The sequence below is a fragment of the Kogia breviceps genome, chromosome X (genome assembly GCF_026419965.1).
Source record: "Kogia breviceps isolate mKogBre1 chromosome X, mKogBre1 haplotype 1, whole genome shotgun sequence".
Lineage (NCBI taxonomy): Eukaryota > Metazoa > Chordata > Mammalia > Artiodactyla > Physeteridae > Kogia > Kogia breviceps.
Window position 1 is genome coordinate 58,652,720 of NC_081330.1, and position 19,215 is coordinate 58,671,934.

Consider the following 19,215-nt stretch of genomic DNA (forward strand, 5'->3'; position numbering starts at 1 on the left):
GAGAGGATATACTTGTGTGTGTGAATGTGTGAGTGTTTGTGAGTGTGGTATATTTGCAATTCTGGGAGTTTAAATAAAATCAGTTTCAACTCTCTCCTTTTTATACTTTAATCTCTTACAATATTAGATAAGTTTCTAACTGAGTGTTCTTTCCAGTACACACAGAATCTAAGAAAGCCTGAAAGCTCTTTGTTAAGCCTCAGGTTAAAGATCCAGATCTTTCTAATGAAAAGTCTCTCCCAACATAAAATCAATTACTTACCCTCCCCCATCCAAAAAGAAATACAGAACAGTCAACCTGAGTCCTCCCTCTACTTTAAGTAGCTATGTGCAGCACCATAAAAGCACTGTTAGAATCAAACCTTAAATGAGCTGAAAATACTGAATATTCTTTTCTCTGAATCTGAAATGCATAAAAAGAGCTTGAAAAGAAACACAAAGCCACAAAAAATAGTGGTTGAACTTTCATTGTATTTTCAGCATTTGCAATGTAATGCTTCAGAGTGTGGAACATTGAAGATTAATTCAAGATGGTGTGTTGCCACTGACTAGTCCTTATAATGCTGAGCTGCTCCCATCTTCTTTCCCACCCCCACCCCCAATTGTCCTTGAATTAAGAGAAACACAAAGGTAAACAGGATAAACACATGATCTTAACAAAGTGAGAGGGTGTTAAAACAGTTTCACAAATTGATAAAATTCAATGTTGTCTTTATGTTTTATGCACAATAAGTAACTTACAGCTTCAAGGAAAGGGGGTGATATGTATCATAGATCAAAGGTTATAGTATGTCTCTAAGAGATAGCTTAGTCCAACATCCTAATTTTACAGATGTAGCAACTGAGGTCCCAAGCCAGAGAGTGATTTGCAGGGTTGTTTTCAGGCCATGAACTTCTGACTCGTTTTCCAGAGCTCTTCCTGCTATACAACAATATCTCATCAAATGAGGTTTTATGGGAAAGTGCTTTGAAACCTGGAAAATACTTTACAAATTTTACATAGTATCCTTATGCTTATCTGAACTGCATATATTTTTAAATGAAAAGTAATGACACAAATATATAGTATCAGTAAACATTGTCATGTACACTGTAATCAGAATCAACGTTTCATCTGTAGTGTATAATCATGAAAGAGAATCAATGAAAAAGAATTATTTTTTCTTCAAAGAAATTTTTGTTAAAAATACCTACTACATTTGCAAGAATTTTGGGAAATAGGAGCTCTCCTAAAATGCTAGTGGGAGGGTAAGTCAGAACAGCTTTAGAGAGCAATTTGTCAGTAACTATTAAGTTGAAGATGTGCATAGCCCACGGCTCAACAATTTCACTTTTGGCTTATACACCAGAGAAATTTTCCCACAGGGGCACAAGAAAACACAATGCCCATTACAACAAAAATTAGATACAACCTAAGTGTTCATCAGTACAGTAAAAAATAATCTAACTGTGGTATACTCATAGAATGAAAGAGTATAATGGACAATTTTTTTAAATGAACTAGATCTACTTGTATCAACGCAGATAAATCTCAAAAACATAATGCGAAAACAACAATTACAAAATGATACCATAATACCAAACCATTTAGGTACATTTTAAAAACACAAAAATCAATGCTGCATATTATATACGTATAAATACACATAAAATTTAAAAATATAGCAACAATACACACCTATTTTAAAGTAGTGGTTACTTCCAATGAAGGGTGAAGTACAATAGAAAGAATATTATGTTAATAATATCACTAATGCTTTACAGAAATATCTGTATCTGTAATTTTTTCAATTGAGCTCTGAATCAAATGTAGCAGAATGTAGATCTGATTATTGGTCCACAGGTATTTCTCATTATTTCCTGCTCTTTCTATTTGAACTATTTTATAATTAATGTTGCTAACTTTATACACTACCAAAGTGATGTTATCAAAATTGATTTCAGAATAGAAATGTCATTTTTGATAAGTCAGAAAAAGTATATATATATATGTATATATATATGTATATATATATATACATATAATGTATATATATAAATATAATGAAATTACGTGTTTTGGTAATTAGTCTGATTCCAGTTGTCAGGTTATAAAATATATTGATCCAAAGTATATGAGCTTTGAAATCAAATGGCCTTGATTCAAATGCTGGCTCTGGTATTTGTAGGCTGTGTGGCCTTAGATAAATCACTTAACTTTCTCTGTACCTCTGAGTCATCATCTGTAAAACAAGGATCACAATAAGAGCACTTGCCTTATAGGTCTGTTATGATGATTAAATGAACTAATACATGGAAAACACCAGGGATATCATGTTCAAAAAATGTTAGATATTATAAAAAGTACTAGTTCATCAAAATTTATCCTGAATAACCTTATTTATATGTCTACATTGGTCAAATGCATCAAAAAGTCACTTATTTCTCAGATTCTATATCTTTCAGGACTAGCCAATTAACTAAGAATCTCCACTTGTTGGAGTTTTTAGGGAATGGTTTTAATTAGTTAATACATTTAAACGTACTTCATCCCTATCACACAACAGATTACCTGTGGTCAAAACTATCTGATGATCTAGAAAGGGTAGCACTGTCCACCCAAATTTTATTTAAGTAAAACATCAGCTATTTTGCACATTGTCATATGTGTTGACCAGTTGTCCAACACTTTATCATCTTTCATATGTTTTTGTGTTAAATCTGCAAGTAGAATAATATGTCAACAAATGAGGGGCGGGGTTTTTTTAGTTAATTTAGGATTTGAGATTGTGAATTCTTTTCTTTCTCTTTATTTTTTACTTTTCTCTTTTTTTAAGTCCTCTGATAAATGTTTCTCAACAAAAATGACAATATTAACTTACCATCCTGACTAAGGATTTGTGGTACAGATCATAGGGGTCATTCAAGCAGGTTTAGCAGTGTTTTTTTTTTTTTTTCTGATTTTCTTTTTTTTCCTAGAGAGGTTGGAATTTAATTGTTTCCTTTTTAGACAAATATTCTTTTGGATTGCCAGTGATGAAAGGGGCATACAGATGTCAAAAGCACTGTAGCACAGTGGGATTATGTGCTAAGGTCCAGGGCAGGACAGACAAACAAGCAAAGTCTCAGATCAGTCAAACAGTTACCTCAATAAAATCTCAAATGACCAGCTTTTGTTTTATCTTTGCCAATGCCTATCAAAAGTTCAAATGAAGTTTTGTTGTGCTAACTACTTACATTTCTTTTATTTCTTACTTTAACCATTTGTAAAAACAAAGGAATTTCACCAGATAAAATAGGGAATTTGTTTAAAGGCAAGCCAATTTAAAATAAAACAACACATGCTATATACATGGCTTTCTTCCTATTAAAGCACCATAAATTGGGCTTTAAATAGTAGCCTTAATTATGTTATATGACAGAGCCTAACTTAAATATTCTCTTTTGGACATAGAAGAAATGATCTTTCATACTGCACTGTACTGATAAATATGAAAATGAAAATTCATAATTTTATCTTAGTTTTCAAACCACATTAAGGGAAAAATATCTTGGCTATTTCCATGTAGTAAGAAAAAAATCACAAAGTGCATAACCACCATTTTGAGTATCAGGAGAATTATTTACAAGCACTCCACTTATTATTTATTTACTTTACTTGAATTTTCCATCATCAAGATCTTTGGGTGCATTTATAACATACTATGATTTTCTAAACCACAGTACCTAAAAGACTTAAAGTTTAAAGCAGAGGTCGCAAACTGATAGTCCATGGGCTAGATCCAGGCCACAAATGGGTTTTGCTTTGCCTGCATAGTGTTGCTTTTTATTGAGTTAGTTACCAACATTTAAGAATTGGAGAATTTCATATAAAAATCTGGATTCCCAGTTTCTCTTAAAAAGTCAAATCTTAACAACAGTGGGCCTGCATTCCCACCTGGTAGCAATCAGCTGAGCTGAGTAATAGCTGCCACCTTTGGAAAGAATATATGCTCTCTAGGTCACCACAGTCCCCACCACTCCCTATTGCTTATGGCCTTTCATTTATGCTACCACCCTTGTCTCAGTAGGCATTAGAGTTTGCAACTCTCCTGTTTCTCTGTAGTTTATTTGTCAGCACACATACTTTCAAAAACATTTCACAGTTTTTCTCAGATTACAGTTAGTGTAAAAACTCATTACATATATATATATATATATATATATGTAATCTGTGTTCTGATTAATCTAGAAATAAATCTATACAGTTATAAACTACTGTTATGCTTAATTAAAAACAAGAAGTTGACATTCATTTACATATCATTTTACTAAAAAAAGTCAATTTCAATGCCTGAATCCAATTGCTTTCATATAAAATCAAAACACTTACTTTCAATATCCCAAACCTAATCTCAAAACTCAATCCACTTAAACTTTTTCAGTTAAAATCATTCATTAATGAAATCTAGTGGGTTCTAGTATCCGCTAGCATTGAAGTCACAGTTTAAAAATAAGTTTAGCACTTAAGGAGGCACATCCACTGCTTCAGGTCACTTGGGTATTATTTAGTGTGCATGATATTTAAGAGTAATACTTAGTACAGAAAATGCCCCAGATATTAGAAACACCACCATGATGATTTTCATTTTCTATGTTGAAAACCCAGGATAAATCACATGGTGTGGTCCCCATCTCTCTAACAACCCTACGACATTTTTCTTGTAGAAAAATACAGGTAAAACATGCATCATAAGCAGCCCTGAAGGAAGAGGGTAAAGTCACCATAGGGTGATTTAACCTGAGAAGGGTGTGTGGCAGTCAATATCAAACTGTACTTTAGAATAATGGGTTGCCCTCCTTCTCCCTTGCATCTCTGAGTTAACTGCCCATTCTTTGTTCCCATTACAACCTAAAAGGTATGAAGTCTGGAGCAATATGTGTCTCTGATTGCAATTTAACTGAATTGTCATAGATATTTTAGGAAGTTTCAAGCATAAATCTTAGACTTCCAAATATTTTAAAAATGTATTTTTAGAGAAAAAATAATTTCAAATATTTTAGAACTAGTAGCATGCCTACAATACATATCTATGCTTAATGCTTAGAAAGATTCCAGAAGATCAGAAAGCCTGGTTTTGTTTTGTTTTTTGCCATTATTGCTGTAGCACACTTAATAGCCTGTGCTGCCCTGCAAAAGTGAATGTACCTTCCTAAGCATTTCAGAGCCATGGGGCAGGTGAATTACTTTCCCATTATTTTACATAGATGTCATGATTTTTATGTCAGTGACCCTTACTCAACCCCCATCAACTTTGCAGCCTTTCTCTAGCTTCTGCTTTAGTTCCCAGGGAAGGAGTTTCTCTCTGTGGCTGGAAGTAATCTCCCAACTATGCGTTCCTGGGATTCACTCCCAGTTAATACATATGAATGATCACTAACTGGCAATAGTGAAATCATGAAGACCCCAATTAACTAGAACCCTCAAATGGATAGACAGGTTCTAATTAGCTATTTGGATTTCATTTTTCTTATTATTAACTAAAGATTAAGCAAGATTCAATATTTGCTGCTGAAAATTTTAAATGGCTCTACTTTCCTACCTTAGTAAGTATAGTACAGGGAATAAAATTACTGTAGTTGGGCTGAATATGTACAGGCTCCAGGACATTCCCAGGAAGTTGATTTTTAAAAAATAAATACATAAATACCTGTTAACAGCTTGTTTTCTTGTCATTTGCCTCTTCCTTCTAAAAGGAGAGTGTAGCAAAAAATAAATAAATAAAACTGGTTAATTGAGAGTTCTGGTTAGTAGCTTCCAATTAATCAAGGCTTTATTATATTTCACAAAAAATCTTCTTAAATTCTGCAGAAATTTTAGATAGGTTACACACAATGAAACACCAGCAGAGAAGAGCACAAAGAAGGTAGGAAAGCCTGAATTGCTATTAGATAGTGTTTTAAATATATGAATAATGTTATTACATTTCTGGTCTAATCCCCATTGAGTAAAGAATAATGTGAAATGTCATGTGGTTTAGGGCTTTTCTATACATGTAGGCAAGGAAATATGGTTGTAAATTTCTGTTGAAGAAAATGGCCTCGGGTCGTAACAATTCCAAAAAAAGATTCAGCAATATTTTGTCTTTCCCCTTTCTCTCAAGAGCCTTCCTTCCCATCCCATTGGGTATTCCAACACTTTTTAGGGAACAAAAATCCCTTCTAGTTTATTTTTCTCATTTTTATTCGGCCAACAGGATGATGAAAGTAAACCAATATCAATGTTATGCCTTAATTTCCTAAATATGGAGCCATTAATCACACAGCTCACTATATACTGACTTCTGAAGCAATACTCAACTATCTTACATCTTCCCCAAAAGGGTTACACATGCACACACACACACTCAGACACAAACACACATACACGGTCATACACACATCTGCACAAAATAAGTTAAACACATACAAAAGAGATCAATATAAAACCCACATAATTATCTTAGTTAACAAAACAACCATTCTTTCCAGTAGTATAGTATTTCCTGGTGTTCCTAAACCCTTTAATAAAAAACAATGAAATTTAAAATGACAAGATACAAAAAAAACTATAAGTAGTGTAATTTGGCTATTTTGAACCTTATTGCACTTCTTAGTAGTATAGAAACAGGAACCTCCTTCTAATGTCCACTACAAATATATATGGTTAGTTCATCACCCCATTCATAATTTCTTCTTCTAATAGCCTTTTTGTTAAAAGACTCCTTTCAGGTGTTTGTTTGTTTTTGAAAGGCAAGTGCTTCCCTGCTTAAAGGCCTATGGAAACAGTTTTTTTAAAAACCCACAGATGCAAACATGTATCTGGGGTTGCAGGGGGGAGGGGAGGAGGTGGCAGTGAAGGAAGGTGAGCATTTTTTCACCTACTCTTGTGTTCTGTCACTTGATTGTCAGAACTATTTGATTTTGCTTTATAGTTCACTCACACAATCTGTTTTGAAATTACATTTTCTTAAAGTAGAATATACTCATATATACCAAGTCAATGATAATGCATACTTCCTTAATCCAATGGGCTTTATATTGGAGGACATTTTCCCTTTTACCAGAGATCCTCCTTTTTTAACTATAGAATTTCCTGAAGACAACAGAACTTTTTTGACTGTCACCATATGTACATAATTATACTAAGTTAAAAAATAAGTTAAATCTTCTATAGCTTGAGCTTCATAGATTATTTAAGCATAGATTTTGAAATTACCAAATACCAAAACATTCTTGTTAGAATTATACAATAAATATATAAACATCCATGAGTTAACTGTCCTATTATTAAGGATCTTAAAATTTCTTAGAAAATTAGGAGTTTACCTTGACTTTTGAAAATTTCTCATTTGTCTTGTCAAATGTGAGAATGCATTTTACAATACTGCCTAACATTAGCTATAATTCTAGGACTTTAGGGACCACAAGTTAAATATATATACTTTATTTTTGACATTCAAAATAAAACGTGACTTCTATATTTCTGAATTTGTTCAGAAGCAGTATCGTTCAATCAGAGTAGTAACCATATATTTAAAATTCTAAAAGATCAATAAAACATTTCCTATGCTTTGATATATGTAAAATGATTGTACACCTCAAAAATACACAAATTTGATTTGCCAGTTACCTCGATAAAGCTGGAAAAATGTCTCAGGCTTTTAAATGGGAGTCACCTGTTAACCTGACATATATGACCATACTTTGGGGACTACTAAATTAGGCTTTAGCTGTTCCTCATACAGACAAGATCTTTTAGTCATGTAATGTATTTTCCTGGCCCAATACAATAAACAAAATGTTGATTTGGGAACAAATATGATAAATAAATAGGACATAAGTCAAGTAATGCCCTGCCCCTACTCCTAACTTCATCTGTAGGGGTTAAATGACCAGTAAATATGTGTTGGTAAAATTTTTTTAGTTTCTCTCTGGAGACATGATTAAATCATGCTAACTTTTACTTTTCTAGTGTTGGAGGTTTGGGGGAGCTTCCCTCACTCTTAACTAATAATTTTATTCATTTTATATGTCAACTCTTGCTCCACAGCAGCTTTTATAAACCTGTTTAATCTCTTTAGAGATCCTGGAAATTCTTTGACAAGAATGTATGTCAAAAGAAAAAGGAACTGAAAGAGGCCTGGATATTTTAGGCTTATTTAAGTTTCCAGAGGATATCCAAACAACCTCTTGATCACTTAAGTCTCTAAAGGCATGATCTTCTGATTCAAGAACCTGAAAAATAAAACTATTTCCCTCCTTTCAGAAATTTATTTTTCCTAGAACTATTTGAGAATAACAAAAACCTTGATCATACTAAATATGTTTCTTCTGAAATACTTTGGTGCATGAGCTTGACTCTTTAAATGTCAGTGTGATTTAAAGACACAGTCTAAAGGAAATAAAAAGGGAAAATTACATATGAGATGGGTTGATAGTAGAGATAAATGAGCTTACAGCATTTAAAATTTTTGTAAGAAGGGGGTTTCAATACATATATATTGTAAATATCAGTCATATAAATGAACATTAATTATTAGATAACCTATGTGAAATCATTTCTACTGTATAAAGTTTTAACATTAAAATCCTTCAAAACTTTCATAATTTTTAAATTATTTAGTGTTGTGGCATATTTGTTCACAATATTTCTGTTGGAAATTTTTCTCCTTGTTTGTAGGTTTGGCTAAAGACACCATGAGTGACCCTTTCTTTTTTTTTTTTTTTTTTTGTGGTACGTGGGCTTCTCACTGCCGTGGCCCCTCCCGTTGCGGAGCACAGGCTCCGGACGCGCAGGCTCAGCGGCCATGGCTCACGGGCCCAGCCGCTCCGCGGCATGTGGGATCTTCCCGGACCGGGGCACGAACCCGCGTCCCCTGCATCGGCAGGCGGATTCTCAACCACTGCGCCACCATGGAAGCCCTGACCCTTTGAATCTTGTCCTTTGATCCATATGGGAGTTCTAGCCAGCCTTTTGTAAGGGACTTTTTAAACCCTGTTACACTAGTTATATTTCATGTCTTCTGTTTGATGATCATGTATTTCTATAGTATGTTCAGAATGGCTCAGAGAGAACACTAAGTAAACGTTCTAGAAGCCAAACCAAACATTTATGGTAGATGTACATTAAAGCCCCTGAGACGTTGAATGCAAACACTGCTTTATCAGCTTTTAGTTAACTTTGGTTTTGATGGTTTGATAACACACTGAGATGTGTGTTAATTGTAAATTGGCCTACTTCTAAATTGTATGCTGCCTGTGGAGAGAACTTTGTCGCAGCCTCCAGCTGTGAATTGCTGATTAAGATGGTGTTTCCTTCATAGCATTTATAGTAATGTATAAATATTTTATTTATTTACATGTCTTAGATCTATTTTCCTTTTGAAATGCAATCTCCATTAAAGAATGAGTTTAGGTTTCTTGTTCACAGACTAGGCACTCATTGGCTATGTGAAGGGACAATTACTCATTTAAATCCATCACTGTATAGAGTCTTCAAACTTATTCTAATAAAATATATTTTAAGAACCTATTTCTTCTATGCTACACTGATTTACATAATTGATGATGGGGCTTAATTTATATAAGGATAGCTGGGGTGTTTTAGAATGAGTGAACTTTCACTGAGTAAGTAAAGTTGATCAGAAATATCATGAGCCCAAATTTAGTTGATGGCATCAAATATTCTGAATTATTGATGGGTGAAAAGTATAGAGTCATTATAAAGTTATTCAAGAGAGAAAGAATATTCTAAAATTTATTTTAATTATACCTTAATTTTTTCTAATATTTGGCTTATTCGTTTAGTGAAGCTTAAATTCGATGTGAAACACTAACAGTTCTGTGAGCAGAACACAGCTAAGCTGTTTCTAACAAAATGAGTTCATTTGCCAGTTGATCATTCTGATAATCCTATCTGGTTTAGTCTAGCTGCAGATGAAGACAATCAAGCAGGGTCAGAGCAAACGAATCTCGGCCTGGACATGCTCTCAATGTAATACTAAGAGGTGGGAGTGGGAATGAAGAAGATTACTTATTTCAAAGCCTGTCAAATTCCTTACATTCATCCCTTGATTTAATCTCTGACAAGGACCACTCTACCACCATTAAATAAGATAAGATAAAATAGGATAAGATAAAATAAAATAAAAAGCATGTTCCTCACCAATTAAGACATCAGAGGCAGATACTTAACATTACAAATGATTACCTTTTGATGTAGCTCCTTTTTGTATCCAAAATCTCATGTTAAATAATAAGACCTTATTGTTACATAGTTTTACAGTTAACAGAGCATTTTTCTCATCATTAATTAAAGGAGTAAAACTATTCTGTGTGCAAAAGTGGGTTTGAAACACTTTCCCACTTTTATTTATGTAGAAACTGAGACTGAAGGGTTTTTAATTTGATTCGGTGTTCTTCCACTTCCTGTTGTTGACAATATTTATCTATCCGAATATGAATGAAATACCCCTTTTTCTTGATACTTTTTTCGCTTGATCACTTTCATGATATGTAAAGAACCAACTTTTTTAAGGGTTAAGGGAAGCTCTTCAAACATACTTATAATTGATATCTAACAGTTTTCATACTGATCCCACAGAGGCCGCATTTATCTCCTTACCCTATGATAGCACTTTCTTAGTTCAGTATTTATCAACAAATACTTACTGATCATCAACTATGCACAAAAGCCTCTTTGCTATAAGCTATGGAGAATACAAAGATCTTCAAGCATGGTCCCTGATACCAAGAATATTACAATCTGAAACGAGAGACGTATCATAGTCACAAATTGTTACATTGAAAGTCTGTGAGTGATAAACGCCACATGATTTCCTGGTATAGAGTAGGCATTTTAAAATATCAGATGAATGAAAGTTGAATGCATGGTGATATAAACTAATAGCTATAAAAATTTAGTTGAAGCCATCACTTAGAGTGGTAAGTGAAGTCATTATGAAAGAGATGACATTTGATTGGGGCCTAGAGGAATAGATAGGTTTTGGAAAACAAAGAAAGAGGATAACAATGCTTTAGGAAGTTGAAATTGACAGGATGGGCAGAATGAATTGCTACAAGAGTGTCTGGAGGTGAGATCAGGCAGAAGATTACTGCAATGTCCTCAGCATGAGATAACCAGGTAGATAGAGATGAGAATAAAAAGGAATGGACATGTGCAACAGAGTCTAAAGCTAGCATTAATATGACTTAAAGCTTAAATTAACATAGTATAGAATGGAACAAAGGAGAACTCTGAGCTTATGACTGATTCCATGAAAATTGATTTTCCAAGTTCCATGAAACCAAGTTATAAATGAATTTTCAAACAACCTATTCTGTAAGCAATAGTGTCAACAGGAAGAACACTGAACAAGACATAAGGAGACTTGGGTATTAGTATCAACGATGCAACTGGATGTGTGACCATGAGCAAATTACTTCCCTTTTCTAGATCCCAGTATCCTTATTTGTAAAACCAGGGTTGAATAAATTGACCTCTCCGGCCTATCATAGCTCAAATACTCTATGGTTCTCTGATTTCCGAGTTGCCAACAACCTGCCTAAAATACAGGTAGATTAAATTAAAATTTCTCTGAGAAATTAGTAGCTATTGTAATTTAGTTGCAACTCCTGAGACATACTTTTTCTTGATTCATAAATAGTTATCGCAATGTCTGTCAGTGGTATTCAGCTAAGGGGCATATCCTTTCTATGTTTCAGAAAAGTATTGAATGAAAATTCTTCGGACATTTTACCTCACAAAGGAAATCAGTAGAGCATTGCTCTGTTTGCATACTACAGAAAAACTGACTTGAAAACCTGAGAAGTACAGAAGCAAGCTTCACTTCTATTGAAATTTATACGTTTCTATCTATACATATATTGAAGTGAGTTCATTTTCAATTAAATCTTCTTCAACCTTTGCTCTTTAAAGGTTACAGAGGGCTTCCCTGGTGGCGCAGTGGTTGAGAATCCGCCTGCGGATGCAGGGGACACGGGTTCGTGCCCTGGTCCGGGAAGATCCCACATGCCGTGGAGCGGCTGGGCCCGTGAGCCATGGCCGCTGAGCCTGCGCATCCGGAGCCTTTGCTCCGCAAAGGGAGAGGCCACAGCAGTGAGAGGCCCGCGTACCACCAAAAAAAATAAAAATAAAAAATAAAGGTTACAGAAATTCAGGGTCCTATCCTGTCTTCACAGTTAATACCTGGTAGTTCTAAGGTCAATCTAATTCCATTTTTCAAATGCTACATCTTTTTTAAAAATATGGTAACCAGAACTAAACATAACATTCTAAGTGGGGTTATAAGAATGTTGTAATCTCATCATCTATCCTGTAGAATGTTAGGTCTTTCCTATAACCCTGCATGCAGGTAAAAATAAGCTGTCATGCATCAAGAAAGTCACTGTTATTTTCATTTCTCCTTTAGGTAGTTAGTTTTATCTGGGACTTCCTCATTGGAAAATTCCTAGAAACACAGAAAATGAAAGACATAGTTTGCCTAACAGTTACACAGAGAAAAACACACCACTCCCACTAACTGCTGTCTACCATCCCACTTCCTCCACCTACGATAAAAGTGAAAAGACATAACAGTATATACATTTGCATCTATTTATTGATATGTTCAACATTACCTAACCCCATCAGTATCTACTGGTTTTATCATTTAAAATACAAACAACTAAAAGCAAGAACCATAACTAATGGATATCTCCCTGTAGTGTCTAACAATAAGACCATGTACACAAAGCCTCTAAGACAAAGTGGTGAAAATGAACATTTAAAAGGGCTGTGAAACTTTCTGTCCCTCTGCTCTGAATAAGTTTCCCTATTCCTTTCTAATAGTAAAATGAGGTCAAATAATACGCTTATCTTAACATTAGCCCTGGTTGCCTCTCTTTTTTCTTTCGCATTTTTTAAACACATAAACTAACAATGGTTCCGTCCCCTCTTCTCACATAGCACTTTGTGCCTGCCTGTGTCATAGCACTCAGTCATATGTGTGTCTCTCTCACTACTCTGATTCTTTGAGAACAACAAAACCTAACTACTTAACACCCCCTTGATAACAAAATCAGCTCTAACATCATAAAACATGATTAAAGTCTTTAGAAGACACATGTTTGATAAAAAGGATTTGAGGTGATGGTATTTATTTCAAATGTAAATGTCAAGAGCAAGCTCATTTTCCAGGTCTTATATCAAATTTTGATGCAATGAAATATTGCTTTTTAATAGAAATATAAAATTAATCTTTATTTCTTTATTATGTTCATTATTTCCCAGATTTTTATGTATACTACTAAAATCTTTATGAGCATAATTTGAATTTTTTATATTATCTGATTTTAATACTTTTTATCTTGTTGCAATGCCATGAATTATGAGTTATGAATTACAGAAAATTTCCTCCAACTGAAATTTCCTTCCCTAAGTATTATTGTTGTAGTCCTTCCACACATTCCAGAGTTAGTTTTCTGTTCCCTCAAAAGTGTTCTGTATCATCTCACTCAGGTTTTTTTAATACAAGTTTTTGCCTTTATCACTTGATCCCAATAAAATAAAATAATTATTTCTCCTTGGTGAAAATCAATATTCTGATACTGTCTTGTATTTTAGGTGCCAATTTTAACATTTTAGCAAAGTCAAACAGGCCCACCAATAAGTCTTCAAACAAAATTTCCAATATGTGGATATCTTGGCAGCTTATTCAAATATACATCTCTTAGCTAAACTCACACCAAGGGTTATGATTAGCTCTAAATGAATACCTATGAAGGCTGTTAGCTGTTTCACAACGTAATATTTTCTTTTGGTTATTCTCTTTGTTTAAGTGACTAAGTGGGGTTTTTCTCTCCTTTTCAGAAGTTGTCTGTATTAGTCCTTTTGTATATTTACCCTTTTCACTTTATAAATTACTAGAGGTTACTCCCATAACTGTCTTCTCAAATAATTCATAAGCATCTTCTTTATTCATACATAGCTATGTGTATACTCCATCTGTTAGAAAATATGCCCCCTTAAGTCTAAAATTTCACCAGCTATACATTTTTTTTTCTAAAAGTTTATCAGCAATACTGTCACAGATAGTTGGAGGTAACTCTTCCTAACACTTTCTGTCTCAATTCAAACAAAATTTTAAAAGAATGAAAGAAAAGAACAATGAAAGAATGAAAGAAAAGGACTCTACCCTCCTGTTAGTTATATGAATATGAATCATTGTTAATAGAAATGATTCAATACTCCCCAGCATGTGTCATGGGTCTTTTCCACCCATCACATCATGCTTCTCCTAGTGTCTCTATAGTCACCCCTTGTTTAGGACTCCTTAGTACTGCATTCTTTCTCTTCCACACTGTAGAAAGTGTAGCAATCTTCACACTGAAAATCAAGAGATTTTAGACTGCCTCCTCATCTCTCCAGGGCAACTAGGTCTTCCCTTTTTTTCTTCTAACCAATGTAGCAACCCTACATGAGATCTTTAGTCTTTTACTCTGCTTACTTATAAAGCCCTGGGTCTTATAGTGATCACATCCTGAAGAATGTCTTTGTATCTGTGACTGCTTCCGCCTAAAAATCACATCAAGTGTTAATAAAAGACCACCCAGTTATTTTTGAAGGTATATTCCTAGTAGGAAACAATAAATTTTTTGCCATGCTCACAAATAGCATGTCCTTCTTACATCACACTCGCCATTTACCCATTACAATCTGCAGCAAACAAAAATTTTACAAATCAATAGCAATGTCACAAAATAAGCATACAGGTCTTAAATTCTTCATACACAATTTACAGAGCATTTAGAAATGGGAGAAAAACTCAAAGGTGTTCAAAGTCTTGACTTGCTTTTAAAAACATCATTTTCTTTAAAGGCTTTTAATAGGAAAGAAACTAATGTCCTATTTTAATAGTCTGAGTACTAAAATCAAAAAGTAAAATAAAAACTATGTGCAACACAAAGATAAATGTTTTTTTAATTGTAGGAGACAAAATTCATTTGTAAGTAACAATAGGCTGCTAATCAAATAGCCTTTTATACCCTTTAAAAACTATTGTGGTTCAAAGATTTCAACTGCTGAACATAGTATGCATGTATAATGTAAACCTACATATAAACATATATGTGGTCCATCCAGAGAAATGAAATCTTAATACTAGAACACATGATTTTTCTGAACTATTTTTCAGGGGAAAAGATAATTTTATAATTAACTGTCATCATTAAAATTCCAATTTTGGTCTCTTGCTAAAAGGAAAAAAAAAGACTAGTGAAAGCAATCATGTATATTTTCAATTAAGTAGAAGCAAGTTGTCTTCATAGAAGACTTCTAAAAATCAGTTATAATATAGTTTTGACAACTTCTCAAATGTTAGGATTAAGTTGTGGTTAGGCAAGGCCCATTGTCACAACATAGGGAAATTTTCCTCACCACCCTGTCACATGACAATATCAACAGGATTCTTTACATGATCAAAATATTTTAATGCTGACCATATCATATTTTAGTAAAAACTTTTAAAGGTTATGCAGTTGTAAACAGGATGATTATTAGACAGAAAATTTTCTTTGGAATCTATTTGAAGCACCAAGAACACTTTAACAAAGGAAAAATGAGGCCCCAAATCCATTACTTCTTCTTTAATTACTACCTTTTCAAAAAAAAAAAAAAACTTAAGAAAATCTGATTCCAAATAAAGCAGTTAAATTTGACTTTGAAACCCTAGATTATTTGATATACTTAAAGTATAATCTAAACATATATGTCTTATTAGGAAAACTTTATTAGGGAAATATTATGTTATTAAATAGGAATAAATTCCAAACAATCTGAATTTCTTGACAAATAGTTTTTTTTCCTAGAACCAGTTTTTCTTTGGGTTGAAAATTGATCAGTGTCATATACTAGATTCTGGCCTTATTTTCCTATATTTGAACTAGCCAAAAATGCCAGAAAACTTAGAATTTAAGCACCAACTCAAGCCTATGCCATCTCACCAAAGGATTTTTGCTAAATACTGATGAACTGCTCCTAAGCTAATACTATGATTTCTAGAATACAAGTATTATCACAATTAAATGTAAGAATAACTACAATATAGTACTGAAAAATCATCTATTTAGCAACTGGCAAATCTACACTATTTCAGAGTCACTGTCTTTTCAAAGTTTAGTAAGTTGGTAATATGTTGGAGTTTTAAGCACTTCTGTTTGCACAGCCTCTAGAAAAGGGAGACGTTAAGTGTCTTAGAAAACATGAAAGTGTATGTTTTCCTTTCACGTGAAACAATTATTAGAATGAAGTGGGGGAATGTCAAGGAATTAAGACTTTTCTTTCCTTTGCAAATGAATTTCCCCAAGTTATCTGTATGTTGTATTGGTATATCTCTTACAAATATTTTTTCAAAACAACGCTCCTTTTAAACTTCTTTATTTTATTTACTATACCATCTTAAATTTGTTTTAATTTATTTTAAAGATGTTGGTTAAAATTCATCACTTTTACACTTTAGACTTTAGCCAATTTTTAAAGTTTATTTTTTGGCTACGTGCATTTTTCTGTCAATTCTCTGTGTGTGTATACATATACATATATACACACCTATATATAATTTAATAACTTCCGTTATTAAAATCAATGCCATAAAGATGCTCTCTTTCTCTGAATTTATACCTCACAGTATAACTGAAATCATGGATTCTAAGTTTTATATTCATCTTTGCCCTGGGCCATAATGACTATGTAAACTCTCAACACCTTCTTATTTGAATATTTAAGTTTCTAGCATTGTTCTAAAGTATCTAGCACTGCTCTAAAGACTAACACTCATTAAACACACAATGAATATTTGCTTAGTGAAAAGCAAGAATAATCCAAGGATTTTTCTGACATAGTCTCAGCATGTTTTACTATAGGTATAATCATTTGGATGTATTACAGAGATTTACTAATATGGATCAGATGTTTGTTTACTCTTTCATAATTATTATAATTGTAACCATCAAGGTAACATCTGGTAAGTTAATTTGCTTATTTCTGAATTTTTAAATGAGTAGTGGTCTCTATTATTTTTTAAATGCTGCAAAAGAAATCCTTTTGAATCTGTCATATTTAACTCAATACTTAAAGGAGAAAACTAGATATAATTTATTCTGTATTCTTTTCAACTTCATTTTCACGTCAAAATATTCATCATTCTGTCATATGATACAAGTTGAGCACTATGTTTAGAATATTTTATAAAAATGAGCAGTTTATTAAATGTATATCTTTTTATGATAGTGCAAATATGCTTGCCTCTACTGAATAAAAAACTATAAAGTCTTAGTACACCAATTTGCAAGGTATCTTGACACCTTCCAAATAAAGCCCTTCTTTAAACACTATATTTAATTATGAAATAATTTTATTTTGCAGAGAGAAAAAGTGTTAACAAAATGAATAATAATCTTGCTATGATTATACACACTGAAACACCATTATATCTCTTGAAAGGGAGATCCTGTCATAAAATATCAAGAAAGCCAATGGAGTTCTCTTTTTGAAACACTGGAATCAAATAATGGAATAAAAATTTTTCAAGTGAAAAAAATCATATATAAACTGAAAAATGTATCATTTCAATAACCATCATCCTTAGATATCAACCACAGTTTTTAAAACTATAATATAAAGTAATATTCGCAATTTGCCTCTGGTGACCTTAAACTCTCCAATTAAAACAACAACAATTCACTTTGTTATAAAGCAGAAACTATCACACCACTGTAAAGCAATTATACTCCAATAAAAACATTTAAAAAACAACAACAACAAAGACAAAAAGATAGACAGTAGGTCTACACACAAAATAATAAAATTATGCACAATATTACAAATTATATATTGTTGCTGAAAAATGCTTAAAACGCAGGTACATTTTAAAGGGTTTTTCAAATTTTAGCAAATTGCCAGATGGGACAGAAAAAAAGACAAGCTGTTCTTTCATTTCCAAAAGATTATTTCAGGTTTTATATGTGTTTTGACTTAATAACGTTGTAATCATGGGTTTTTCAAGGGTCCCTCAGAATAATAAAGTGCATACCATAACTCAAAATATGCTCATCAATAACAGTGTACATTCTGGATCATCATTCAAAGATAAATATTAAGGTACCAGTAAAATATTATTTAACGTGTAAGTTTTGCTTATTCTAATGCCATTGGGGTAAAAGTGTTTTTTGAATAAGTTATTTATTGGTCATAAATCTGTGTTCAATTTTTTGTTTTGGAAATAATTTAGCATCAGCTTGTTAAAGTTTTTAATTACCAAAATGATTAAAAGAGATTCAGTCTCTTCTTAGGAAAGAATAGGAGGGAGATGAACTCAAATCAAAAGTAATGTACATTAGCTGCAGGCTTTTGGAAGAATAACAATCACATAAAAAACACTACTGAACTATTAAACAATAGGGTGAAAATATGCATTTGTTGATACTATAAAATGTAAAGCTGTGCTTTTTCCTTAAACTTTATAGGGTCCTCAAGAATGAAAAATGTGTTGATCTTATTTTCCTGGGGAAAAAACAGAAAAAAGGTATAAGTAAGAAATGTCCATTCTAATACATGTGCATGGATGTGTGTGTGTGTGTGTGTGTGTGTGTGTGTGTTTCACTCTTATCCTCCATCTATCACTCCTCCAGTGTTTTATATAAAGATGCCAACAGAACGGAAGCTTGAAGTAGAAAGGGAAATATCCTTGGGAATGAGATCATTCTTCAGGGTAGTAGTGATCGTGATATAGAAACATCTGATTCTACGTTATTATCCTACAAATGCTTATAGTGCCTAAAGGAACAGAAGACATATAGATATGTAACATATTGGATACCATTATATGGATGCTATATAAACAATGAATATTTAATTAGAGGAAACAATCTTAGAGAAACCACAAATCTAAAATGAACAGATGAATCAAATGTGCAGGAGGAATCATTCTAGTCAGCTGAAAACAGAATTTGACACTTTCTCACCTTGCTCTTAGTCTTCTACGTTACCATACAAGTTTATGATTCCTTTCCCTGCCGTAACGATATTAGAAAGTCTTGTGTTCCAGGATAATGCAAGATGTCACAAATTATGGAGGGTGGATATTTTTAATGTATAATATTAAAATATAGCTCAGCCCACAGGTGACATTTCCATATGAAACTTGTGTTGCAATATAT

The 19,215-nt window shown here is 32.9% G+C and overlaps 1 protein-coding gene across 2 annotated transcripts in view; it reads right to left on the reverse strand.

Moving 5' to 3' along the window:
- The window catches only part of DACH2 (dachshund family transcription factor 2), a 640,028-nt gene that overhangs the window by 480,599 nt on the left and 140,214 nt on the right, over positions 1 to 19,215 (reverse strand). For both annotated transcript variants that reach the window (XM_067024263.1, XM_067024264.1), the window contains exon 2: positions 5,670 to 5,708. In XM_067024263.1, the coding sequence (XP_066880364.1) occupies positions 5,670 to 5,708 (39 nt within the window). The remainder of the gene's footprint in view (positions 1 to 5,669; positions 5,709 to 19,215) is intronic.